Source organism: Heliconius melpomene, chromosome 2 (genome assembly GCF_056956725.1).
Source record: "Heliconius melpomene rosina isolate 202511_hmr_F chromosome 2, ASM5695672v1, whole genome shotgun sequence".
Taxonomy (NCBI): Eukaryota; Metazoa; Arthropoda; class Insecta; order Lepidoptera; family Nymphalidae; genus Heliconius; species Heliconius melpomene.
Genome location: NC_140390.1, coordinates 5,752,460 through 5,762,121, shown reverse-complemented (window position 1 = coordinate 5,762,121; position 9,662 = coordinate 5,752,460). Strand labels below are relative to the sequence as shown.

The following is a 9,662-nucleotide window of genomic DNA, read 5'->3' as shown; positions in this document are numbered from 1 at the left end:
AATACCTGTATAAATAACTTTTCATTTAAATTATATACTCGTATTTAATATGCGCTTTGCCTCGACACCAGAGCGAAGAAATGGGAATATAAATGTAAATTAATATTTCTTTTCCTTGAGTGGGGATCGAACCCGCAACCGTCACGTTACAGTCACACCCTTGTGCCGCTGCGCCACTACGACCGGCTTATTTATTTATTATCTCTTACTCGAGTCGTTTACACTTATAAATTATTTAATGCACAATACACGTGTGCCTGCATCAGTACGTTCTCAATACTAGTAGTTGATAGGCGTATGTTACATCTAGCTAAATAATCTTGAAATAAATTAATATTACATTTTAAAATGACTAAAGTTTTATCAGATTCTGTGCAGTATTATCTTCGTGAATTGTCTTCGCGAGTGGTTGCCGAATCGGGTATTGCGAGTGATGGATATCATCTGGGAAAAATATTGTTTAGAAGCTTTAAGGATGCTCCAGATATAATTTTGCAGGTATACTAAAAAAATATATATATAAAAATAATTAACAGACTGATATAAAAAGAAAATACTAAACGATCTCATCTGAGTAAAATATGAATTGGTATACCTGTTTATATTTTTTGAAGTTCATAATTAAATTAAATAAAGTTCTTGGATACTTTTTTATCATAATATGTAAATAATTCATTTTATCTGGATAATTTATTATTTAAAATAAAGATAACCGTTTGTTGATACAGATTATTTAAAGATAAAAATAATACATTTTTGATATGTATTAAATAAACATAATCAAAATCTACACTGTAATCTAACATGTTCAATTTTAATAACCTTCAAAAAATTATAAACAAAAAATATTTATATATTTATTAATATTTAATTTAATTTAAAAAAAAACAATTATTATACAACAAAAACAATAGCTAAATTAGAAAAAAATATTTTTAATTATAAGCCAATTGCCAATTATCAACAGATCGATGGAGCTACAGGTGAAGAGGAAAGTCTTAAGTCAGCTTTTGAAAGGTCAAAACGTTGCGCCATAAGTTTAAAGAACATGGAGTTGAAATATCAAGATGTCATTGCTATCATAGGTCCTAATCATTTGGATTTGACCATACCATTATACGCTGCTATATATACAGGCCTAATTGTAGCTGGGATTGATATCAATTTAGGGGCATGTGAGTATAATATTATTCATATAAATGTGCAAATATATGTGTAATATTTAAAGACTTTTTTAATCTATATATATAAAAAGGACTTGTCCTCACTGACTGAGGTAAGACGCACGCACAGCCGTAACCGCTGTGCGTAGAAACGTGAAATTTGGATAAATGTTTACTTTCTTAATCTGGACATCCACTAAGAAGGGATTTTGAAAAATTGTAACCCTAAAAGGGTGAAATAAGGGTTGAAAGTTTGTATGGATTTCTTTTAATCGGCACCAATTTTTATAAAATTTGAAATTTAGACTCTTAAAAGTATTTAATTGAACACATGATTCATGGTTTTCTAGAATTCTTCCCCTAAGGGTGCAAATAAGGGGTTGAAAGTTTGTATGGAAAAATTCTTAAACCAGCTCGTGGGATTGTACTAATATTTTCATTGCTTTGTTATGATAACAAGGCAAAGCAGGGCATTTAGTTCGGCCACTCCCATGTAACGCCTCGAAAATTCGGCGGAAAGTGGGGAACAGAGTGTCTTAACACTAGTGACTTTCTTCTTTACCCAGCGATGCGCGGGATTCTTTTTGTATTTCTTGCTATATAAGGAAAATTGGAATTAGAATCTATACCTTATTATTTCAGATGAACTCAGAGATACATTAAAATGTATAACTCCCAAAATAATATTTTGTCAAAACTCTAAAGTTGACACTCTCCAAGAAGCCTTGAAATTATTAGATATATGCCCCCAAATCATTTCATTTGGAGAAAAGGAGGGTCATATGGAATTTTCACAATTTTTAGACAAAAATTCTGACAGTACTAACGTGGACACTTTTAAGTATGTTCCTATTTATTATATCTATAAGTAAAAAAATACAAAATATTATAGATTCTTCTAAACCTTGATAAATTAAAACAGAGAAATAAAAATTGGCTTTACTTAACAGAAGCTTTATTATAAACTTTACTTCTTACTTTATGCAATTTTATTAAAGTTGTTTGGAGGACATTACTTTCAATTGCACAATCATTCCCAATTTGTTTTGTTTTTGATTTGCCTTTGGTCACTGATATAAGGTAAATGCCTATTTTTGCAATCAAAAATATGAGTATATATATTACAATAAATAATTGTTGTTAACTCGTCGTTTGTTATTTTGTCGATATTTTCGACAAAATAACAAACTTTTTCTTTTTACTATATCTTCCTTTAGGTTTACAATAAGTCATATCTCATATCAAAATTTCAGTGAATTTGCTAGTCCCTAACCTGCTAATATTTTAAATGTGAAAGTTTGTGAGGGTGGAAGTTTGTTCCACAAAAACTACTGAACTTATTAAGATGAAACTTTACAGTAATATAGCTTACGTATCAGAATAAAATATAGGCCTAGTATTTGTGTTAAGATGTTTTACAAATTCGCAATAATATCAAGATAAGTTAAAGCGGGCGAAGTCACATTTGGATTGATCGTAAATAAATAAATAATTTAAATTATACGCTCATTTCAGACCAACAGATTTTGACTCTAAGGAAGCAATTTTGCTGCTGGCAGCAACCAGCGGATCTACGGGATTGCCTAAATTTGTTGCCCTGACACATGAAAATTTGATAATTGGATTTCCTTATTTTTTGTACGTAATAAACAACTATATTGAAAAAATGGCGATATTGACAGCATGTAATGTTTCTGATGCCCTTTTGTTTATATTTAAAAATTAGACATTAATTACTTTCCGTGGTGTAGGGCCAGGACATGTGACTGTAAAAAATTAAATGAAATATTGATAATTTTCATTTCTTCGCTATGGTGTCGAGGCAAAACGCGGCGTTGGGTTCTGCCGCTTAACATGCAGTGGGTCCAGAATTTTCCAGGTTTTCTTATTGTTATATAATTCAGTTATTTAAATATTATAAATAACATTTTCGTAATTATATAACAAAAATAAATGTAATAGTAAATAAATGCTATAATATTTTTACTTAAAGTACTTCTAATAATAATTCCACGAATGGACACTGTACATTTATCATAGCTATTTATTATAGCTTCACGCTGTATCCCGCACACAGAAGGGTAGGCAGAGGGAACCCAATTTTAAGACGCTCCGTTCCCCACTTTCTGCCGAATTCTGGATACATTGCGTGTTGAATGGCAGCACCCAACACCAGACCAGAGCGAAGAAATATAAACGTAAATAAATATTTAATTTCCTCGATTGGGGATCGAACCCATAACCGTCGCGTTACAGTCACACCCTTGTGCCGCTGGGCTACGACGGCCTGATATAATATAATAAATTCATTTGACATTTCAGATATGGATGCACCACATTTCCATGCCCCTTCAATAACGGTCTGATCATATCGCCTATACAATGGATCTCAGCAACTTTTCAATTCATAATGTCGCCTATTGTAATATACACACGGATACAAACTTCTGCCACCGTAATCCCGGAACACGTTAATTATGTCATAAAGAAATATAAGGTAGGTAAGTATTTGGGAACCTAGCAATTGATGGGTTTTTTCTGTATGGTTAGAGGGACCTTGTTAAAATACTCGTACTCCATTCCACACTTTTCGCGCAATTCTGTATGCATTGGGTGTTGATTGGCGTAACTCAACGCCACGTTTAGCCTCAATACCAGAGCGAAGAAATTAATATATAGTGGGAATCGAACCTGCAAACTGTCACGTTTAAAGTAACACACTTGTGCCTCTACACCACAACTTTTCCAATCCAATTCCATTCGACAACAGAGATCAGATAAAAGTTGCAGAAGAGAGAGAAAAGTTGAGACCAGTAAACCAATTTTTGAAGAATTACTTTTAGATTATTTTTTTTTTGCCTTAGACTAGAGCTAAACTTTAGAATCTAATTGCTATTATATTTTTAATATATTTTCTATTCATTTCCAGCCAGAGTTTGTAATTTTGAGTCCTACATTTATGACAAGTCTACTGAAACAATGTGAAATTGAGAAGAGTGACCTTAGTTCATTGAAACATATCCTTATCGGTGGAAGTAGTGTTTCCGAGAAGCTGTTAAATGATATGAATGTTAGTATTTTACCATTTAAAAGTAATAATAAATATTAAATATTGTTATATATTGAAAAATGCTATATTAGGTATGAATATTGTAAAGAAAGACAAATACTTTTCTTTTTTTCCTTTCTGAGTGGGGAATAACATTTTAAAAATGTTAATTAAAATATATACATACCTTTTTTATGTAACTTCTAAAATATCTATACATATAGACTTTTTCACTGCAAATTCATACTTTAAAGCTTCAAATTCGCAATTTTACACTTAAATAATTTTTAACACCCAAAATAACTGTTGAAACTAAATTTCTCAATTTCTAAATTTTATAAGAGAAATGTCGTTGTCTATTGTCAACTAAGTACATTAAATAATTTCGCATATTCATTTTGTAATAATGTGCTTCAAAGTATCTTAGATTTATTAATTTTAACAAATTAAATGAAAATTACATTTATTCAATAAATTATAAAGATAAAGCAAAGAGAAATAAATGAAAAAAAAAAATATCTAATTATACTTTTTTTTTACTTCATTTATGTCTCTTTTCATTTTTCAATTCTCATAACGAGGCAAAAAACGGCGTTCAGTTCCTCAATTCAACACGCAATGTGTCTTAACACTAGGTTCCCTCTACCTATTCTCCAGGATATGCTAAGCTAAAAAAAGAAATGAATCCATTTTTTTAATTTACAGGAAGTAGCACCGAAATCGTGTGTCCAAGTTGGATATGGTATGACAGAAGTATCAGGAGTATTTACGATAGCCACGTACTCACCTCGCAATTCTGTTGGGAGACCTCTTGGTCATTTAGAATTCAAAGTACTTAAATTTACCTGTAAAATTTTAAAATCTTTTTTAAATAAAGGTAGTGGATTCAATTCCCGTTGTGGGGCCATGAATTATTTTTAGTAAGTTCTACTACTAACAGCAATTTCAAGAATTGAACGGTACCTGATCATCTTAACACTAAGTTCCCTATCATTTGTTTTTACAACTTTTCAGTCAATTGACACAATTATTATATCAAACTATTATCAACGATTTCCTAATTTCCTCGCGACCCCCCGGAATTCTTCCTAAATGAGGTAACTCTATCTTGCCCTCTAACGAGGTGAGTTTTAAACCTTCAAATTGTAAGGGACTTTCAGCTGTTAGTCCCGAGTATCTGGTATTTTATTTCAGATTTTACTGTCCATTTTAGATAATTAACTTAGAAACAAATGAAATTATAAATGAACCAAACGTGCTTGGCGAGCTGTTCCTGAAAGGACGGAGTCTTTTTAAGGTATATTACCACAACATTTTTAAAAATGTTACATTGGAAAATTTTAATTTAAATTATTTCAATATAAATTATTTTTGATGACATCTTCAGGGATACTATAACGATTGTGAGGTAACTAAAACCGCTTTTGATGAAGACGGCTGGTTTAAAACTGGTGATATAGTATATAGAGATGAACAATATAATTTCTACTTCGTTGACCGCTGCAAGTTGCTGCTAAAATATAAAAGTCACCAGGTATTTATAGAGAAGAGCCAGTAGCAGCCAGACCATTCTTAATTTAGAAAACTTGAAGGTTTCTCTGCGCGTACACCTAACACTACTGAGTTCCATCGGGAAAATTTTGCTAGTATAATTATCATAGGCGATTATAATTTATTGGGGGTTAGGGGTACTGACACGGGGTTGAAACCCTATCAAGTGTCAGATAATGGGTCTTGCCAATATTATCCCCAAGAAAATAAAAGTTGACCTTTATACTGTACCACAAAGTAACCACCACCCTATAATAATTCATATTCCCTGATCGTACTAGTTTCCAGTGTTAGGTGTCTGCAGTGGCGTAGCTAGGGTATTTGCTGCCCGATGCGGCTTAGGGGACTTGATGCCCTTTAAAATGGTCTAAGGTCTAAAAACACAGAAAAAACAAAGTGATCGTGATGCCCGGTGCCCCCTAGCTACGCTACTGGGTGTCTCCGCGGAGAAGTTTTAAGGTTCTGTAAAATAACAGGTCTGGCAGTCACAGGCTATTTCGTAATTATCTATATATTATAGGCAGACCGTCTATTTGAGTGTATCTTAGGTAAAATCTCTTTTTACAAAAATAAAAATAAAAAAAATTTGTAGTTGTTTAGAATAATATTAGCTTAAACAGTACGTTAGGGGGGGGGGGGGGGGTGTCCGATGGTCTGGGTTGGCTAACTATTTTTTTTTCAATTAAAATATATTCTGTTCCGTTTTATTCTTTTTATTATGGCGTTTTTAACGCATCGTATATCGTATTTTTTGTATAAAAATTGATATCTTTTATTTCTACAAAATACAAAAATATTTTAGATATCTCCAGTGGAATTAGAAAAAGTGATTATCAAGCACCCAGGAGTACGAGATGTGGCTGTGACTGGCATACCTGATGAAGAGAGTGGAGATTTGCCAGTAGCCGTTGTGATAGCACGCGATGGCTTCACAGTGTCGGCGCAGAATATTAAAGATTTAATAAAAAGTAAATAGATATTATTACACATATTATAAATATCATCAAAGCTTCCGTCAGAGGTTATGGAAGCGCAGCGGCACAAGGGTGTGACTGTATCGCGACGGTTGTGGGTTCGATCCCCACACGAAGAAGTGAAATATTTATTTACGTTTATATTTCCATTCTTCGCTCTGCAATGTCTCCAGAATTCGGCAGAAAGTGGGGAACGGACTGTCTTAGCACTAGGTTCTCTATACCTACCCTGCTGCGTGCAGGGTACAGCGTGAAGCTGATATCATCAAAGTGTGATATTAAGTTCCGCCACTTATCTCATCATTGGTTTAAGATATTTTTTTTAAATGACTGACATTTTTTAAAAAAAATCTTCATTAAATCATTTGTAGCGCAATGGGAGAGCGGAGAACGGAATGTTTTAACATCAGGTTCTCTTTATTTATTGGTTAAGAACAGAGAGCAGAGACGCCGTCTTGGAAACACGTTATAAATCGACTGATTCTGCTCTGCCGCTAAACAGACAAATAAATTTATACATATTTATCGTAATTTCTTTAGGAAGTTCAAAAAACAAAAAATATCTTTAGAGATACATATTTGTTTTCTATGGTACTGTAAGTTCTGCCAGTATAACAAGTCTTCTAAAGAAAAGATAACTTTTGTTTACTTAAAATTAAAATAATTTGATTTGATCTAAAACTGATAAGAATAATACGGATAATTAGAGTTAATTCTAATTACGATAAAATTATAAATTAATAATTATATTATTACTATTAAGTTAATATACATATATTACATGAAAATTATTTATAAATAATTGTTTAAAATAATGAACTTTTACTTATTACTTTGCAGGATCGCTAGCAGATACGAAGCAGTTGAGAGGAGGTGTGATATTTGTAAAAGAATTTCCTACAACTTCCACATCAAAGATAGATAGGCAAAAATTAAAAGAACTTGCCATAAGAATGAAAAAAGAATGAATTAATAAATTTATTTTAAGTTTTATTTTAAGACATTCTAAGGAAATATATTATTATGTAGGTAATTACAATACATTTATGTAATAAAATTACTATGCTTGTGAAAATTGTATTTCTTTTATTTTCTTAATAGTAACATTTCTTTAATAGCCTAAGATCTCAGGGCCCCCAGACTTAAGTCATTTGAGCAGAGCTGAAATTTTCAAGATTATTAGTCTACTAGGTAGCTAACACGGTATGTACAGTTGCACACTTACTAACTTGAAAGCGGGGCCCTTTCAGAGGTAGTGCCAACTAAAGGTACATGCTCACTTACGTTAAAATAGGGGGGCCCTCGGATCTGTCTATAATACAGTCTGATTGTCTTACGATACTGACGGACGACAATTTTATGTGATAACGTTATAAGAAAACATGAAAATATAATAAAAATTGCATATTTTTATGAATTCAATTTAATTATTATTATTGTCACTGAATTATCATTATTTTATAGTAAACAGGAGTTAATTGGATATAAATGTCTTTACGATAAAATAAACATTTACTTGCACTCAATTAATTCAGGTATATTTTACGTTAATTATGCCGAATAATAAGAAGCGATGTGCTATTAAATTATAAGTAGAAATTCCACTCTTATCGTTATCACCGTTCGTGCCTCCTTTCTCTCATGCCCAGAGTATGTCCCATGCTCTCGCTTGCATTCTCTGCTCAGGGAGAACGTGACAAGAAGCGCAGCACAAGGTTGTGACTGTAACGCGACGGTTGTGGGTTCGAACCCCACTTGAGGAAGTGAAACATTTATTTACGTTTATATTTCCATTTCTTCGCTCTGGTGTCGAGGCAAAGCGCGGCGTTAAGTCCTCCCCCTCAAGACGCAATACCTCCAGACTTGCGTCTTGACAGAAAATAGGGAACGGAGTGTCTAAAAAACACTACATATCTAAGCTGCAAACAAACAAAATCCGCAAAATCAGGTGATATTACAATTTCCGTGAGAATTATCCTTATATCGATATGTAATATGACGTAGCATGTACGAATGCAAATATCCGGGTTGGGGCGATTTTGTTAATCGTAAAACAACTTAATGATGCGATAACGATATAAATATCAATAACTAATACATTTATATGTCAAAACATATATAAATAATATTCCAAATTGTAAATAAAATATGTAATAAAAATAAAATCAAATTAAATCAGCTTCACGCTGTATCCCGCACACAGGATAGGCAGTGCCTAGTGTTAAAACACTCCGTTCCGCACTTTCTGCCGAATTCTGGTGGTGCGTGTTGAGTTGCAGAACTCAACTCCGCACTTTGCCTTGACACCAAAGCGAAGAAAAGGAAATATAAATTTAAGTAAATATTTCATCTATTCGAGTGGAGTCGAACCCACAACCAGTCGGTTTACAGTCACACTTTGTGGGGCACAAACGCCCCAACGTGCCCCCCGTGCCCCCCGTACGCCACGACTGGCCTCATGATCTCATAGAATATTACTTTTCACTTAAAGTTTTAAAAATGATAATTGTGTAAATATACTACTCTAATTATGTTAGTTGGGGCCAGTTGTGGCACAGGGACATAAGTGTGTGACTGTTAAATTTATTAAAGATTGTTTATGTAATTTAAAACAAAATTAATGCATATACCCGCGAACTTCAGTTTGTCAACTTTAAGAAGTTATACTTCCCGTTGACCTTTAATTCTGAAATTGGCACAGAAGCCTCGCTGAGTTTGTCCCCCTTGCACTTGACTGGTTTTTAAACTTCTACTAAGTATCTTTACTTAACTGGTCTACTGAGCACCGAGGACTACTTGTTGTTTTTGTTGTTCTTTATTTATGGCGTTCCGAGCGTGCCACTTCAGCACTTATCACTTCGCCAATGTCACGTTGAAGACTACTTTACTCATCGTTTCATTTATACGTCAAGAACAAAAATATAT

At 32.9% G+C, this 9,662-nt stretch overlaps 1 protein-coding gene across 2 annotated transcripts; it reads left to right on the top strand.

The window, feature by feature from the left end:
* The first annotated feature begins 261 nt into the window (after positions 1–261).
* On the top strand, positions 262–7,812 carry LOC146540570 (luciferin 4-monooxygenase-like). Of its 2 annotated transcripts, XM_085202703.1 has the most exons (11): positions 264–498; positions 968–1,175; positions 1,806–2,004; positions 2,679–2,801; positions 3,486–3,660; positions 4,093–4,233; positions 4,918–5,043; positions 5,426–5,509; positions 5,600–5,746; positions 6,566–6,731; positions 7,578–7,812. In XM_085202703.1, exons 1-11 carry the CDS (start codon positions 349–351, stop codon positions 7,703–7,705), a joined length of 1,647 nt encoding a protein of 548 aa, XP_085058829.1. In that variant the 5' UTR covers positions 264–348; the 3' UTR covers positions 7,706–7,812. The 2 variants fall into 2 exon arrangements, with proteins under 2 accessions (XP_085058838.1, XP_085058829.1); XM_085202712.1 differs by lacking the exon at positions 4,093–4,233 and having other exon boundaries at positions 262–498.
* The last annotated feature ends 1,850 nt before the right edge of the window (positions 7,813–9,662 follow it).

Excerpts from the sequence above, each read along its gene's own strand:
- LOC146540570 (XM_085202703.1), top strand. The coding sequence starts at position 349 with ATGACTAAAGTTTTATCAGATTCTGTGCAGTATTATCTTCGTGAATTG. Across the intron at positions 5,747-6,565 it reads TAAAATATAAAAGTCACCAG|ATATCTCCAGTGGAATTAGA; the intron begins GTATTTATAGAG and ends AAAATATTTTAG. Across the intron at positions 6,732-7,577 it reads TATTAAAGATTTAATAAAAA|GATCGCTAGCAGATACGAAG; the intron begins GTAAATAGATAT and ends ATTACTTTGCAG.